This window comes from Ictalurus punctatus, chromosome 8, assembly GCF_001660625.3.
Source record: "Ictalurus punctatus breed USDA103 chromosome 8, Coco_2.0, whole genome shotgun sequence".
Taxonomy (NCBI): Eukaryota; Metazoa; Chordata; class Actinopteri; order Siluriformes; family Ictaluridae; genus Ictalurus; species Ictalurus punctatus.
The window spans coordinates 26,421,868-26,439,957 of record NC_030423.2 but is presented as its reverse complement, the minus strand read 5'-3'; the positions used below and the strand labels follow the sequence as shown (position 1 = coordinate 26,439,957).

Sequence of the window (18,090 nt, the reverse complement as noted above, 5' to 3'; positions counted from 1 at the left end):
GGAGAGTGCAGTAGATAAGAAGAGGCAATTAGCAAATATGTTGTGCAGTCTCTGATTTCCCTCAAGTTGAACTCACACTGTTCAGTAGCACGCAAAAGTTGGCTGAATGGCTGCTTCACATACGTGCACACAAACAAGCAAACACACACACACACACACACACACACACACAGCTCAATAAAGATCACTTAAGGTCCCCAGAGGTCATCCAAAGGGAATTTTGGACAGGATGTTTTTATACGCGTAGAGCCAGAGTCTTTTCAAGTTATGTGTGTAGTGTGTGTTGGGAAGCTCAGTGTAACCACAGTGTATATTGTGGAATTGTTGTGTGCAAAATGCATGTAAACAGACCCCACTGTTCTAGGGCTCACAAACACAACTATAGTCTGTGGTGTAATGCTAATAGATTAAATTGTCAGAGTGTCTACATGCAGGACAGAATAAACCATGGCTTAACAGACCCTCAACTACTGTTTCTGTACTGTATCTGTATGATACACATTCGTTGCTCAGTGGGGAATAGTGTGTAATATGTCATATACAATAGCATTTTGCTTTGGGGTAACCTTGAGGTGTTCACTTGTTTCCCAGAACTTCTTTCTAATCCAGGCCAGTTCAACCTTCGAGCTGCTCTGCAATGCCACAGTGCTTTATCCTCCTGGTGGAAACTTGAAACAGTAAGCTGTACAGGAAGACAGAACCAGCTATGGAATTAAAGATGCCCAAAAGGTCCAAAAACCCCCCCAAAAAAACGTTTTCACACTTGACCCATTCAATATTTGAGGCTACACTAAGTTGAATTCTGGGCTTGTTTGAGGGCGGGGCTTGTAATCTCAGGTTTTAGAAGAATTCCTATTGGAACAGGGATTGATTGTGCAATTCGATATTACTTTTTGTGCGTGCAGGGTTGCAGACTGGTAGGCACTAGGTTCTTCCATGTGCTCAAGCGGCAAAGAACAGAACTTTTTTTGGATGCAAGGAATGTTATTGTGCAGGAATAAAGGCAAACAAGGAAATGTTCATGGATGCAAAGATTTTTAGGCATGCAGGCCAGATTAAGGTACATTTTTCACGAGGCTCTCAGTGCAAGCACTTGCACAACAAGTGTGAGCTAATGACAGTGCTCCAGTCTTATCTATATGAAAGTCTTATTTTCTGTATCCGTAAGGTGTAGCTCCTTGCCCCAGCCATCACAAAACTTGAATCAGAAAGTAATGTGACAAGTTGAACCAATCAGGTGACTTGCCGACTCCAAGAGCAGATCGCTTCCGTACCTGATGTGGACTGCATGGTTTGGTGAGCCTCAGACCACTGTATTGTGAGGACTAATGATTGGTTCTCTGAACTGCTCCGGGGCTCAAAAAAGACAGATTTCACACCTGATCAAACCTACCAGACTCTCACAACGAATGGCCCAGGGTTCAGAAAAATAACGCAAGTGTGAAAGTCCTGCATTTCCTGGAAACATTCTCATCCGTTTGGAGTTTTAAAATATATCCCTCTATAAAGAGAGGAGGATGCAGCAATTCATTCATCGCTCTTCATGGATTACAGGATCTCTTCTCTCACTCTCATTCTCGTCCTAGCACCCTGCACCTTTTGTTCATGCCCTCTCCTTTTCTCCCAGACACTCTTGACATTTATAAAGGTTGAACGACAAAGCAGCTTCATGCCCTGATAAGGGCGAGGTTGCCCCCATCAGAATGCAAAAAGCCCTCGAAGTAGAATGAAGAGACATCAAGTGTTCTGTCCAGCAGGAGAGCAAAAGATATCCAGCATTTGCTCCATGAAGAGGGCAAAAGGATGTCCAATGTTCTCTCTAACAAGCAAGGAATGATATGACTAGCATTCTATCCAGCAGGAGGACAAAGAGATGTCCAATGTTCTCTCGAGCAGGAATACAAAGAGATGTCCAGCATTCTCTCCAGCAGAAAGGCAAAGGGATGTCCAGCATTCTCTCGAACAAGAGGACAAAGAGATGTCCAGCATTCTCTCCAACAGAAGGACAAAGAGATGTCCAATGTTTTCTCTAGCAGGATGACAAAGAGATGTCCAGCATTCTCTCCAGCAGAAAGGCAAAGAGATGTCCAGCATTCTCTCAATCAAGAGGACAAAGAGATGTCCAGCATTCTCTCCATCAAGAGGACAAAGAGATGTCCAGCATTCTCTCCATCAAGAGGACAAAGAGATGTCCAGCATTCTCTCCATCAAGAGGACAAAGAGATGTCCAGCATTCTCTCCATCAAGAGGACAAAGATATGTCCAGCATTCTCTACATCAAGAGGACAAAGAGATGTCCAGCATTCTCTAGAACAGAAGGACAAAGAGATGTCCAATGTTCTCTCAAGCAGGAGGACAAAGACATTTCCAGCATTCTCTCCAGCAGAAAGGCAAAGAGATGTCCAGCATTCTCTCCATCAAGAGGACAAAGACATGTTTGACATTTTCACCCCTACCCCCCAAAGGAGGACAAAGATATGTCTAGCATTCTCTCCATCAAGAGGACAAAGAGATATCCAGCATTCTCTCCAACAGAAGGACAAAGAGATGTCCAATGTTCTCTCAAGCAGGAGGACAAAGAGATTTCCACCATTCTCTCCAGCAGAAAGGCAAAGAGATGTCCAGCATTCTCTCCATCAAGAGGACAAAGAGATGTCCAGCATTCTCTCCATCAAGAGGACAAAGATATGTCCAGCATTCTCTCCATCAAGAGGACAAAGACATGTTTGACATTTTCACCCCTACCCCCCAAAGGAGGACAAAGATATGTCCAGCATTCTCTCCATCAAGAGGACAAAGAGATGTCCAACATTCTCTCCAATAGGAGAACAAAGCGATGTCTTACATTTTTTTCCAGCAAGAGGGCAAAGAGATACTCACCACTTTCTCCAGCATGAAAGAAATGGAGGAGGACAAGCTGACCAGCATTTTGTCCATAAGCAGGGAGAAGAAATGGCCACTGTTTACTCTTTTCTTCAGTAGGAGGGAAATCCAAGGAAAGAGATGTTCTCCAGCATGAGGGGGATGTCTAGACCCCACAGGAGGGAGAATACTCATCCAGAACTTTCTCCAAAAAGGTATTGGAGTTGGAAGAAACATCCTACATTTCCCCCAACTGGAAAAAGGTGATGTCCAGAAAACAGGTCCAGCATTTTCTCCACCAGGAGAAGAAAAATGTGTCTTGTGGTTTCTCCAGCAGAAGAAGCATAAGAGACCAGAGTTTTTTTTGTTTTTTTTTTTCTGGCAGGAGAATACAAGAGACTTCAGGATCACCAGCTGGACAGGAAGAACTTGGGGTCACAATACACCATGAAGATAGACATGGTATCAGGTATCATGATAGGTTGAGAATTCTGGTTGTCGTTTAGCTGAAGATGTAAGAAGTGTTAAACACTGAAAATGATTTACAACTTATAAATTATTTCCGCACAGTATTCTCCGCTCTTCAGATAAAAAAAAAAAAGCAACCGAAAACCTAGATTCACATTTAGTTTGTCTCATACATGTTGTTCTCATTAGCAAATATTTCCTTTGTTCCACATACAATAGATTCATCTGTTAGCGAACTATACACGCCAACTCATATAAACGCTTATATTCCAAATAAACCCACTAAGGAAACGAAGGCTCCGAGTCATAAAGTAATGAAAACAAAAACAAAAGAGACCTGCTTACTGCAGAAGCTCTTGCATAAGCATTAATATCTAAATGCATTATTTAAAACAGATGGTGTGGATATTACATCATGCCTATAAAAATAAAAGCGTTAATGCAAAACATTGATGATTGTTTTGATAGAGAATGCACTTTTTGGGTTAATTTTATTAACAAGGCTAGGGGAAAATCTGCTGACATGCACCCTGCAGACAGGAACACCTGGCAGTGGAATGAAGCTGCAGCCTGCAGGGGGAAAAAAAAAAAAAAAAAAGAAAGAAAAAAATAAACAACACCTCCATGTCTGTCTTGGTTTGGATCTTTTGGCATCCTCGTGTTTTCGTCTCGCTCTGCCATGCTTTAATAACGTGCAGCAGACATGGAGTGTTAAGATGATGAATTTCAGTCTGACTTCCAGGATTATCTTCCAATAAGGAAGTGAGTGCTGAGCCAATATTAGCCTGTGCCTGAGCATTGTTTTACCCATGAGCGGGTTGCCAGGGAAACGTTATATAATCAGATGGTAGATGATGCCCCCAGCTGACGGGGTGATGGAGATGAGGATGGAGATGCTGCATTCTTCTTGTTATGTTCTCTTTTCCGTGGCTGTGTGAAGAGCACCGAGCTGTTTGAAACAAGCTTCACTCTACGTCTACGTTGCAATGTCCCATTTTCTTGGAAACACTCCTGTTTAAAGTATATTCCGAATTTGTTGTTTTTGTAAGCTCACCTCATGATCTTTGTGTATTATTAACGGATTTTTCGGTCGTGACCTCTTAAATGTTCCATCTAATCGTTTTAATAGCACTTGATCCAATAATATCCACCAATAGCTCGACAATGAAACTATTAGTGTTGAGTAATGCATTATATCACGTGTCATCGATGGCATAATAATGACGTGGGGCAAACTATTATGCACACACAAGCACACATTTAAAGCAGATAGGCAGCTGTATCTGTGTGACACACACACATATATATATATATATATATATATATACGTTTTTCAAGTCTGTAAATTCTCTACTGGGTTTATGGCACATTTCCTCCAAATTTTAGCCGTTCTAAACAGAAGTATAACCCTTAAAAACACACACACACACGCACAAAATTTGCGGTTCTGGAGAGCATGGTGGCTTAGTTGTTGGCATGTTTGCTTCGTACCTCCGGGGTTGTGGTTCAAACCCCATGCCCGTTGTAGGTTGACTGGCATTTCCAACTTGTTCGTAGTGTGTGTGCGATTGTGCCCTGCGATGGCTTGGCACCCTGTCCAGAGTGTCCCCTACCTTGTACCCTGAGTTCCCTGGGATAGGCTCCAGGCTCCTGGCAACCCTGTGTAGGATACATGGTATGGAAAATGCATGGATGGATCCTTGGCTGGATGGATCCTTTTTTGTGGGATTAGAATTTTGATTGGACGATGCGTATTTAGTGAAAAGGCTGACAGAGTAAATACGTTCACGTCCGTAACACCTGTTGCACATTTCACGTGACACATGCGCCTTCTTAATCACTACTCATGACGTGTTCTGGATACGTCATGCCAATTGGAGATCAAATCTAGGGGACACAAATGGATCTACAGTCTGGGCTAAAAGGAAATCAGTCCCAGCCTCTTCTTCATCCCATTCAGTGTATTTTTTCTTACAGTCGTTAATAGTGCTGCTATGCTTAATTACACAAAAGTCCAGAACAATCCTGCGCAAGACGTTTGTTAACGGAAGATGATCTGACATGGATTCCAAAAATGAAACGAAATGCGCTTAACCTGTTTATACCAGCCAGTCCTCATGTTATGTTCTCCAGACATGTTTTGTTCTCATGCTTATGTCTGTTCCAGGTGCTGATCTTGGAGGTCTACTGGATCTGGAGACTCTGTATGAAGGAGTAGAGCGGAGTGCGAACCAGAGCCGGAGAACTCGCCGTCAGTCTCCCGAGCGAGCATACAACATTGAGGTGCTGCTTGGGGTTGACGATTCGGTGGTGCAGTTCCATGGATCGCAACACGTCGAGAAGTACCTGCTTACGCTCATGAACATCGTGAGTGCTTTCATTATTCTCTTTCAGAGTCGGATTTGTTCTGAGCTCCAGATGGCAAGTTAGCGCCTTGCATAGCAGCTCTGCTACCATTGGTGCGTGAGTGTGTGTGAACGGGTGAATGAGACACAGTGTAAAGCGCTTTGGAACCGCTCAGGTTAAAAAAGTGCTATATAAGTGCAGACCATTTACCATTCTAGGAGGATAAGCGTTTCCTGTTCCTCCTCGTCCCTGCCTCTGTTCATCCAACATCACCTGCAGTCGTGTGTCGTTTCATCAATACCCATGCAACAATAGTCCCTGTGGTGCCATTGCAATTTGTGGAGTCTTGTGTCAGCGTGCCTGTATTTGCTCACAGTGTTGCTCACCTGTGTTTCTCTGTTTCTTTATTCCTAGCGTGCGTTTAGTTTTAGGAGAATTCCATGTTACGCTTTGTAGCCGAGTCTGTCTCTTTCGATATATGCTTACGTGTTTGGCTGAGATAACCATATCTGCCTTTTGGTTTGTGAACACGATTGTGTATTAGCTATAATCAGGGAAATGCAGTGGTGTGACGTCCTGACGTGTTTTATTCCTCATATACCACAGCGGTTTTCCAACGGCTTAAAAAAAAAACGGCATATCATTCCGTTTACCTATTTATAGTCGCTTTTAATGCTTACAGTCGGAAACAGTCGATCCCTCACTCGTCTTTTTTCTCTCTTTGGAGGTCCGTAAGACAAAACTGCGGCTTCTTGTCACCGAGGTACCGTAACGGATCGACGGCGGAAGATCGAATATCGCTTCGTTTCCTGTCACTGTCACAAACTACAACTGAGCAAACTACACAGTTTATCAAAATTGTACACCGCCGTAGGTCACCTATTAACATCCCCGTTTGAAGGGTGTAGTAAACTGATACTACAGTGATGTGTAATATCCCTGGTGTTATATATTTTATATTATGGTTTGTATTTAGTTAATATGAATAAATTGGCCTAAAAATCAGATTTTGTTTATACAGACATCTTAAAAAAAAAAAAAGACACCATGCAACTCTGACCCATATACCTTTATTATTTAGAGTTTATTATTTAGAGAATGATCTCATAATTCAGTGTACATGATGTCCATATGTTTAGCGATATTTATGATTCTGCAGTGTTTAAATTAGCATCGTCGATTTCATTCCTTAGCGAACCATTCATTTTCATGTTTGACACCTCACTTTTGCTGTTTTTGCCGGATTTTCGCAGCTTTCCCCTGCCGGATGATGTAAGCGTCTGGCTGTTGTAGGTCAGAGGCTTTGCACCATGTGGCCTGAGGTGACAGTAAGCCAGAGGAAATATGGCTCAGAGAGAAAAGCTCGCTCATCTGCTCCTCCCAATCCATCCTTTAATCTCCTCAAATTAAACGGCGTGGCCAGAGAGGTGAAGAGAGAGAGAGAGAGAGAGAGAGAGAGAGAAAGAGTGTCTGCAGTGTGTGTGTGTGTGTGTGTGTGTGTGTGTGGTCTAATGAAACGCAGGGAGAGATGGCAGCAGTGTTTAGATGGCTTCTTCTCCTGTAATAACCTTGTGTTTTGACCTGTTCTGCTTCTGATTCCTGGAAAAGTTCAAATAAATGTAAAACATACTTACACCCACCCGCCGCTGACTCCCCCCGCCTCCCCCCGCCTGCCCCCGCCTCCCCCCGCCTGCCCCCGCCTCCCCCCACCTGCATGTGTGTTTTGAAACGATGCTTTCAGATACACCACGAATAACTTGCCATACCAGGAAGTGACCATGACTGACCTGTATTCAAAAACTTGGAAGACCTAGTATCACACACACACACACACACACACACACACAAATGCATATATAGACTGCATATATACTGTATTGCATGCCAGAAATGGAATAGTACTGCTCTAAATCATATACAGGAGATAAAAAGCCTCGATGGAATGTTGTTATAGGAACATAATCAATGACGGGCCATGTGACCCAAATGCATGAGTTCCGGTTCCCTCTTTCCAGTCGCTGTGCACAGTTTATTTCTCTCATACCACAGCAATTGGCCTTATTTTTCATTTATTAAAGAATCGCACATTGTACTTTTTATCCATTTTTAGTTACGCTTAACGTTGGAGTTTGTTGATTCCTAAGAAACATTTCTCATCTGGTGTTTGTGAAGCTGCTGTCGCCTCTCGTCTCTCCCCATCGTTTTTTTTTATCCCCAAGAAGGGAAAGTTCAGATTCTGTATTCCAAATAAATGACTGAAAAGCATTAGCAGAAATATAAAAATATTGTTGCAGGCGCTCTCCCACGCATCACTCCCGCTCTCCCGCTTTGTTTTTGAACGTTGAGTTTGCTTTTTATTTCCTTTGGAGAGCAGGTCTTCCTCACTCGGTTCTTAAAAAGTGGGAAACAAACGGGAATGTGATGAGAGGTTGGAGCAGGGTGTTGCAAATCCTTACCCCCAGTGTGTGTGTGTGTGTGTGTGTGTGTTAGGGTTTAGGTTGTTTAATGTGTTTGATGTGTGTATTGTGTGTTGTGCTCTCAGGGATGTGTGTGTGTGTGTGTGTGTGTGTGTGTGTGTGTGTGTGTGTGTGTGTGTGACATTGAGCATGTACCATTATGAATTTTTCTTATAGACTCAAGAACTGATGATATACACTCGTGTGTGTGTGTGTGTGTGTGTTGGTGTCTAGGTTGTTTGATGTGTGTATTTTGTGTTGTGCTCTCAGTGATGTGTGTGTGTGTGTGTGTGTGTGTGTGTGTATGTTGGGGTTTAGGTTGTTTAATGTGTTTGATGTGTGTATTGTGTGTTGTGCTCTCAGGGATGTGTGTGTGTTTGTTTGTGTGTGTATGTGTGTGTGTGTGTGTGTGTGTGTGTGTGTGTGTGTGTGTGTGTGTGTCTGACATTGAGCATGTACCATTATGAATTTTTCTTATAGACTCAAGAACTGATGATATACACTCGTGTGTGTGTGTGTGTGTGTGTGTGTGTGTGTGTGTGTGTGTGTGTGTGTTGGTGTCTAGGTTGTTTGATGTGTGTATTGTGTGTTGTGCTCTCAGTGATGTGTGTGTGTGTGTGTGTGTGTGTGTATGTATGTTGGGGTTTAGGTTGTTTAATGTGTTTGATGTGTGTATTGTGTGTTGTGCTCTCAGGGATGTGTGTGTGCGTGTATGTGTGTGTGCGTGTATGTGTGTGTGCGTGTGTGTGTGTGTGTGTTTGTATGTGTGTGTGTGTGTATGTATGTTGGGGAATTGGGTTGTTTGATGTGTGTATTGTGTGTTTTGCTCTCAGAGGTGTGTGTGTGTGTGTGTGTGTGTGTGTGTGTGTGTGTGTTTGCATATTTAGACCTTTGTGAGGACCAAAAAGTAACAAAGTAAAGTAAAAAAAAAAGTCCACATAATTATACAAGTGTGAAATGTCCTCAAAATCACCCGGTCCTCACAAAAATGTGGTGCTTTTATTTGAAAATATGATTTGTTTGTTTGTTTGTTTGTTTGTTTGAACTGAAAAGAAACGTTTCGGTTATTGAGGTTAAGGTCAGGGTCAGGTGTAGGTGTAGGTGTAGCATAACAATTCGCCACAGTAATCATTATGTCAGTGGAAGGTCCTCGGAAAGGACGGCGTGTTTAACGTTTGTCTCGTCGAGTGTGTTACAGGTGGTGTGTGTCTGCGTTTACGTGCACGCGATTGAGAATAGTTTTTCTCCCTGGATGAGTACATGTCGATGTCAGCGTGGGAGTCGAACTGTGAACTGCTGAATGGGAACTTTATTGCATGAGAAGCAAAACAGTGACCTGTGTAGACCTAATCTCAGACACCCTCAGGGCCAAAGATCTGCAAACAAATAAATAAATAAATTTTAAAAATGCACAAGTGGGTTTAACAGGTTTATTAGAATGATGAAGAATCAATGATATCCATATACAAGTGGAGTTTTAAGTGCACCCAAAATAGATTAAGATCTGATTAATGAAGACACTTAAGGAGGCATGAAACCGATTTTAGTCTGATGTTATTATACAAACGAAATCCTTCTGTCCGATCCAAGCCTATCCCGGGAACGTTTTACAGTATTCAGTACGTATTCAAATATTTATTGGTGTTTACTGTGCAGCCGTTATAAAATATTTCTTTCCCTCTTTATATATTACAATCTGTATTCCTCTATACAAACCCAGACATCACATGACACAGCTGTGATTCAAATCTAAGTCATCAGTAACCTTTGTAGCTTATAGCTAAAGATCTCCATGGACACCCCCCCGGAGACCTTCAAGCGTCTTGGTTCTTGGTCTCGAAGGCCATCGACATTCATCCATGCAGTGATGGGCAACTCGGAGTGAATTCATTACTCACATCCTGTCAGTGGATCAGTAGTGGATGAGTAACGGATCACAAACCTTCACGCTCAGCACTAATTGTGTGAACTGCGTGTCGGCGATATTAATTGCTTCCTCCGTATTAGTGCTCTGGAGTAAACAAGGCGTGAGCGGAGAGGCCATTATGTAATCAGCTCTTTGTAGACACGTTGTTCTGGCGCTGAAATGTCAGACAGGTAATAATAGTCCAAAATGTCAGGTGAAAATGGCAGACATTCAGTAATAAGGCAGAGAGAACGTGGACCATGTGCACATGCTGCTGTGGCATGTTCCTCCACAGTATTAATGAAAAAAGAAATAAAGAAAACGGATGGGACAATGGCGTATGAGTAAGAGGTCAAGAGGTTCTGAAGGAATTACATAGAAGCTGTGGTTATGTAGCAACTCATTTCCTGCTTGCTCTTGTTCTGAAAGTTCTTTACTTTGCTGTCTCCAGTATTGGAGACATATTTAAATGGTTTCTCCTTGTTCTCCATACCCATGCTACCTCAGAGTTATCTAACCCCTCGTTCGCTATCGTCTTTGGTTTCGTCCTGTTTTCGTTTCCCCCTGCTTTCCCCACACCCCCCATTATTCCCTGTCTTCCCAACTGGCCCCTACTCCATTATTAATTTGATATTAATGATTTTCTGACTTGCCGACCTCTAGGTCTCCATTAGTTACCTGTAGGCTGTGGAGTAACTGATGAAACCCTGTGCTCCTGTGCAAGGCCAAGAAACAGGGCAGCACTAATGAGAACTGCACTTTTACAGTCATTAACATACACAGAGAGAGAGAGAGAGAGAGAGAGAGAGAGAGAGAGAGAGAGAGTGAGAGAGGGGGGGGGGGGGGGCAGAGCTGAGTTGAGGCTACATCCCAATGTAGAAGACAGCGTAGAATGCATATTGTCACGGATGCCATATGTTTCAAGTTAGTTTGACTGATTTCTGGTGTAGCTTCTGGAACAGGCAAATCAGTTTCGCCGTGTGTCTGCTGCTTGACAGGGTTCACTGAGGTTTTGGCTTGAAAAGGGATACCACCAGAAGTGTCCTTACAGTATAATACGCCCTCCCGAGGGTGCTGTGTACTGTGGGTATGCATAAGTAAACCTGGGAGGGAACCCACTCTCATTTACTGATCAATAACATTCAGAAAGTCAATGTTGGGGTCAGTGAGAAGCCTCCATGCTCTTCCAGGGACGCACGATCACAGGCCTGATCAAGTTTCCCTTCAAAAACGCTGTTTTAAGGAATTGCCAGAGTTCAAACAGGACAGACTCGAGTACAAACTTGAACATAGTTGGCTGCTTGTCAATATGTACAAATTACTGTCATTGACTAACTTTGAAATGGTAGATATAGAGGAGATTTCCATTTGGAAATCGAAATTGGTTCAGTAGTTAAGGGTTACTGATTATAAGGTCCAACACCTCCAAGCTGACACTGTTGGGCCCTCGAGCAAAGCTCTTAACCCTCTCCGCTCCAGGAATGCTGCATCATGGCTGACCCTGCGCTCTGACCCCAAATTCCTAACAAGCTGAGATATGCAAAGAAAATATGTTTACTGTAATGTATATGTGACCAATAAAGGCTTCTTCTTCTTCTTCATTATTATTCTTAGGGCTCTGAGCACCAAATGAGTTTGGATGCCTAATATTGGAAATCTTCTCTATATTTAACTGGCCAAATTCAAATACTACATTTAAACACGAACTGCTTGTTCGTACCATGTACGATGTGTTTGATAACACTTGAAGTGTTAGATATAGAAGAGATTACCATTATTAGGGGTCCAAGCACTGAATATGATTTCCTAGGATTTCTATTATTTTTCTTTCTTATTGTTATTTTCAAGTAACACCTGATGGTGGAACTGTGGAGACCTGCATCATCCTGATGGTGGCACTGTAGTGCATCAGTATTTTACTTTCTGCCTGGTATAGCCCAATAATTTTTTTAATAAACTTATAAACAATACTAAATACTAATATAAACAAAACTTATAAACCAATAAACTTATTGACATACTGTACGTATGAAACCATCAACTGTGCCACTGTTTTTTTTTTTTGGTTGTTTTTTTTTTTTTTTTTTTTAATTGTAAACTACATTTCCTTGTGTTTTGAGCACATGAGTATAGAATCAAATTTTTTCCTTGGGATTTTCTATAATCATTGCAAAATCATTGGTAAAAAAAAAAAAAGGCTAGTGAAGTAATGTTATAAGTGATAACAGGAACTTCATGGACATTCCACAGCATTAAATGTTGGATGGAAATTACAATATGATGCTTTTATAATTAATAAAAAATGAATCCCTGACAATTTAAAAAAAAAAAATCAAAAAAAAAAATCAACATTTGGGTACCTGCAAGTGATCCTTACTTAATGCATTACCTCCCAGTGTTATGTGAATATTCTGAACAGATAAAACATTACAACTAGTCTAACAAACATTGCGTTGTCATTATTAAGTATTTTTTCTCCTTACATATCGTAGTTGCCATGTGTCAAGTCTGTGCGATGTTTATATTTGCACCATCTTGCTAAAGAGCCCAGACAGTCTGGCACTATTTTCTCAGGTATTCACATTAATGTGGCTCCAAGCCCTGGATGTGACTGTGTACCAGAAACAGCTAGGAGATGAGTGACCCATCATTATATTGTTTGTGATCAGGTGCATTAATGGCCAGGCAAGGTCCACATGTCAGTGTTGGTGACACGGCAGAGAAGTAGGGGAAGACAGGACAATATAGAAAACAAACAAAAAAAAGACAAATAAGTAAACACACAGATGGCAGAACAGACAGGTAGTCTGGCTAGTCTGTAATAAACCTCATTATTGTTGGTTGTGTGTATATCGCTGTGTCTCATTAGCAGGCTTCCAGGGAGGCAGAGGACACCATGTCTGAACTTCAGGGCCAATTTGCCTGTCTCCGTTGCTGTCTCAGTCAGGGAGCCTTTTTCACACAGTCCCATTCTTTAGCAAACTGAATAAGTAAAGATGGGTGAGGATTTGGTGTGAGAGGTCACAATAGAGAAATGTGCAGTTAAATAGGTCCTCTCTTATTCCTAGTCTTTCAGTACTGGTTAAACATCGCCTCAATGACTCAGAAGTGTGTATCGGCTATGTTACATGTTACACAAGGAACTACTTGCAGCACAACAAGCGCGGAGTGATGCGAGAAAGAACTCGCTCAAGAATACAGAAGAAAAATAAACCAAAGAATAAGATTGTTTAAAGCGTCGCATTGGCTAAATTTTGTGATAATATTGTGTAAATTGTCCTTTCAGTACTATTGGCACCTTTCATAAAACAACAGGAACAAAAAAGAATTGTAGAAAGGTATATTTTAAAAACAATTAAAAATGTTTGTACTCAAAATGATTTGAAGTAAACGCAAAGAAATTGTCATTTTTGAAAAACATTTGCTCTCGGTCCGTAGGAACTCTGTTGTTGGCTGTTGTGAAGTTGCGTACATACATAATCCTAATGTTATCCGTTCGCGTTGGGGGAAAATGATGAATCGTTGCTGACCTACATTAATTAAGGAAATGATAATGAGTCTTTATTGATCACGTATACATTACAGCACAGTGAAATTCGTTTCTTTGCATACACCAGCATGTTAAGAAGCTGGGGTCAGACATGATACAGCACTCCTGGAGCAGAGAGGGTTAAGGGCCTTGCTCAAGGGCCCAACAGTGGCAGCATGGCAGTGCTGGGGTTTGAACCCCCAGCCTTCTGATCAGTAACCCAGAGCCTTAGCCACCACTGCCCCAAGATAAAAATACTTACATATCTAAGTATCTTAATAATCTTAAGTACGCTAAGCTTCAAAATCAGCTGTCAAACACCATGAGGTTGATAAGGTTTTTGTAGAAAGTGATGCAAGAATGAAGCCCTTCCTGAGAGCATCTCACAAACTCAAGCAAGCATCATTTGAATTATAGTCGGCATCATGTCTTTTGGTCAAATGAGACCAAAATTTTGTGAAGTTTTTGGTCATGACCACTATTAGCATGTTGGCGACAAAAGGGGACTGCATACAAGGAAAATCCCCTACCTCATTCCCCACTGTAAAATACAATGTGGATCTTTGAAGGTTATATTCTCAGGAGTATTTTTTATTGACCTGGCATCCTATTTTTTATTGACCTGGCATTTTATTGACCTCGCATCCTTTGCTTTGCGTTTAAAAGGACATCGTGTCAGCTCACAGAACGTAATGGGCAAGTTTTATTTCTAAAGTCTACAACTGAACTTGATCCATAAAACTTTCAAGGACCAATATTTTAAAAAACTTTTGAAATGGCTGCCAGTGCCATAATGAAGAGCAGATGATGGTGATGACATGCAGTTGAGGGAAATGTTAAAAACAATATCGGAAGGTATTACTGAAGAGTTTAACTTCAAGGTGATAACAAGCAGATGGTACGTTTCTTTTGTTTTGAGTAGCTAATGCCTGTGTGTTCTGTGTAGCCATTTTCCCGTCATTTCATGGTACCAAGTTTTGAGTCTTCATCTATAACTAGCATAGTGTAGACAGTGTTATAGCAGTGGTGGCTGGATGACTAGTGCAGATTACTGTGAAATAATAATAATAATTAAAATAATGAGAAGGTACATCTCGCTTAATTTAGACGTTCATTTTCGGTGTAATTTTGCTAAAATATTGTGTCTACGTGTTGTGTCTGTTGATCTGTCAGCGACTGTTGGTAGACACAACATAACACTAAATGTTGCGTTATATTTTTTAACACAACATGTGTGGTCCAGGATTCTAATTTTAACAACTCTTATAATGCACCAACCCTAAAAAATATATATACTTTTAAAAACGGTAAAACGACTGCTTAAGCATGAAGCCATTCATCAGAAAGATATGCGACTCTATTAGTTTATATATCATCGGTGGTAAAACATACTGCAATTGATCATTGATGTGTTTATGAAACTTATTTGAATAACTGAATAATAAAAAACCTTTGCTTTTAATTATGCTAGATGCTAGACTAAATCAATTGCATTTTCTCAATAATAAATCTAAGTAACTGCTTTTTGTTTGCCTCACTGAATGGAAGCCCTGGATCAAATGTACGTCTGGTTTTTATCTCTCCAGGTGAATGAAATCTACCATGACCGTTCTCTGGGAGCGCGGATCAACGTGGTTCTGGTACGGATTGTCTTGGTGGATGCCAAAAAGGTAAATCAGCTTGTCACTATATATGCTATTCACATACTCTATTCATATTCTCTAGTACATCTATTAACCGCTGTAGCGAACCACTGGGTTTCTCCAGTGTCATGGATATAATTGTAAAAAAGGAAGTCTGGATGCTGTAAGCTGCTTGTCTGTTTTTTTGATCATGTACAAAATATTAATACTGACATTATTTCAGCCGAAAAACCCATTCCTATATTTGGTTATCATGGTTTGTGATATTATTGTAGTGCTTATCTGTATTTCTATCTCGCTAGCTTTTCCAGCTTAGAGATTATGCTATTACAATGAGTTAAATACGATTAACAATCTCCACCCACAAATATTACTGTCGAAACTTTCAAATGCTAGCTACAAGATTCTTTACAAGACATTTACATTTAATGTTAGGTATAGTACAGTATTTCATAATATATATGATAAGTCATGTAGCTAGTAGATTACATACATTAGCTAGCAGGTCACATTTAATTAACTAAATTTGATTATATAAGGCTTTTATCAGTCTTCACCCACAAATATGACTGTTGAAACATAAAAATGCTAGCTACAAAATATTTAAAAGACTTTCACTGTTAGCTACATATGTTCTTACTTAAAATTGATTGGTAGCTTTCCAAAACACTTCTACACTGTGTACATCCAGTTGTGCTGAATATCTAGCTGACTATCCAGATGAATAATGTAACAAGCAAGTTACATACTGACAGGTCACATTGAAATTGGTTCAATTCAACCATGGGGGAAATTTAACAGTCTCATATACAAGAATGACTGTATGACTTTTGAAACAGTAAAATGAATGCTACAAGATTGTTTCTAAAACCTTTAGTAAAATTTTTAGTTTACTTAAAATTGCTTGCCAACTTTGCAAAACTAGTTTTTATACATACAGTTGTATTGCGTATCAATCTGACTAACATAGCTAGCTGTCTATCTAGCTAAGTCATGAAGCTAGCCAGTTATATACAATGTCTCCAACCACAAATATGACTGTTGAAACATTAACGTTAGCTACAATATTTTTAATTATTTATTTATTTATTTATTTTTACAAGACATCTATATTGAATGTAAGCTACATGATATTTACTTAGCTAAACAAACTAATTTGCTAGCTTCACACATGTAGTTGATATAGTTGCATATCAAGCTGACTAGCAAAACTAGCTGAATACCTAGCTAAGTATTGTAGCTAGCAAGTTACCCTGACAGGTCACACATGGCTAGCTATCAAGGCTCAATATAATAAATTAGCTCAATATAACAATGGAAAAGGCTTTTAACAATCTCCAACCACAAATATGATTGTTGAAACATTAACATGTTAGCTATAAGTTGTTTTTTTTTTCAAGACATCTATATGGAATGTAAGCTACATGATATGTCCTTAGCTAAGCAAACTAATTTGCTAGCCTCACACATCTAGTTGATATAGTTGCATATCAAGCTGACCAGCAAAGCTAGCTGACTACCTAGCTATGTAATGTAGCTAGCAAGTTACACTAACAGGTCACACATGGCTAGCTAAAATCAAGGGATTTAGCACACATATTTCCACACACAGATATGTCTTAAACACTAAACAATCATTAAACAATATGGTAGTTGGATCAAAAGTTTGTCATATTTGGCTAAAATTAAGAACCTTGGAAGATTGCTATCCATAATACCAGTATCGTATGTACTGTATTGTGCTACTTCTTTCTTTCCTATATACTTGTTTACACATTTTTCAAACACACACACACCCACCCTGCCTGCTTGCCTCAGATGGACACTGTCTAAGCACCAGGGCATGTTTTTCCAATGGACTGAACAAACAGGAACTAAATGCATGTTGTTCCCAGGGGGAGCATTTTCAAAGTAGCACACCCTTCACAGCTCTGCACCAAAAGCACATAGAACATTGCTTTTATGCAATTGGCTTCTGGATGCCCCTGAACCCCATCCCTCGCCATTTCCCAATGGAACGCAGAAAAGCATTCTGGGAAGTAGGTGCAAGATAAACAATCAATGATGGCCCTTCCTCATTCATGAGCACGGAGCTGTAAAATCTCTCTCTCTCTCTCTTCCTGCTTGGTGTAAGATAAGATGAGATGAGAGGATGTTGAGAGATACAGTGACACACTACCCTAACGCTATCTCCACCGTGATGGGCTTCCAACACCCATCTGATCTTAGTGGCTTTCACATACCGAAAAACTCACTCGCCTCAGCACGTGGTCGTCTGCGTTCGTCAGAATGAGCACTGACTGAGTTTTACGTTCACGATCTGAAGAATGACGGTCAGCATCCAAAGGAACTTAAGATTAATCCGCAGGTTCTGGATAAGGTTTGCACATTCAGCTTCCTTACTTTTCACCTGACCTGATTTATTTTATTTATTTTAACAAGGACATGTATTCCAGTAATTAGAAATGGCCATTTTTTCTCATATACTGACATCAATTTTTGAAGTAATCCGTCAAATTCTTGCCTTAATTTGCAGTTGATGAGGCATTCTGTAGAAAAGCTGAGCTACTTTTCCATGTTCTTTTAAGTCTCATCAAGTACCCCTAGAAGTTCTGTGGGTCATCCTACCGAAGAACCCTAAAAGAAGTGATGAGAAATATGGAAAAATAATCACGTCACTATACTGAAACACATTTAAAGACATAAAGGCATGAATTTCACACTCCTAGCATAACGGTTTCCATTTCAAATGGAAAGTTCAAAATATAACTTTAGGCAGCTAGAACTCTAGCTAGAATTGTACATAATTCTATAATTGAACAGATTCCTTTGAATGACATTAATATCACTATTAGAAGTGTCATGATTTTTATAGGGGGG

At 40.5% G+C, this 18,090-nt stretch overlaps 1 protein-coding gene across 2 annotated transcripts in view; it reads left to right on the top strand.

Annotated features, from left to right (window-relative positions):
- Positions 1–18,090, top strand: part of LOC108269222 (A disintegrin and metalloproteinase with thrombospondin motifs 2) — a 137,405-nt gene that overhangs the window by 93,004 nt on the left and 26,311 nt on the right. For both annotated transcript variants that reach the window (XM_017474944.3, XM_053682082.1), the window contains 2 exons: positions 5,498–5,697; positions 15,154–15,237. In XM_017474944.3, the coding sequence (XP_017330433.1) occupies positions 5,498–5,697; positions 15,154–15,237 (284 nt within the window). The remainder of the gene's footprint in view (positions 1–5,497; positions 5,698–15,153; positions 15,238–18,090) is intronic.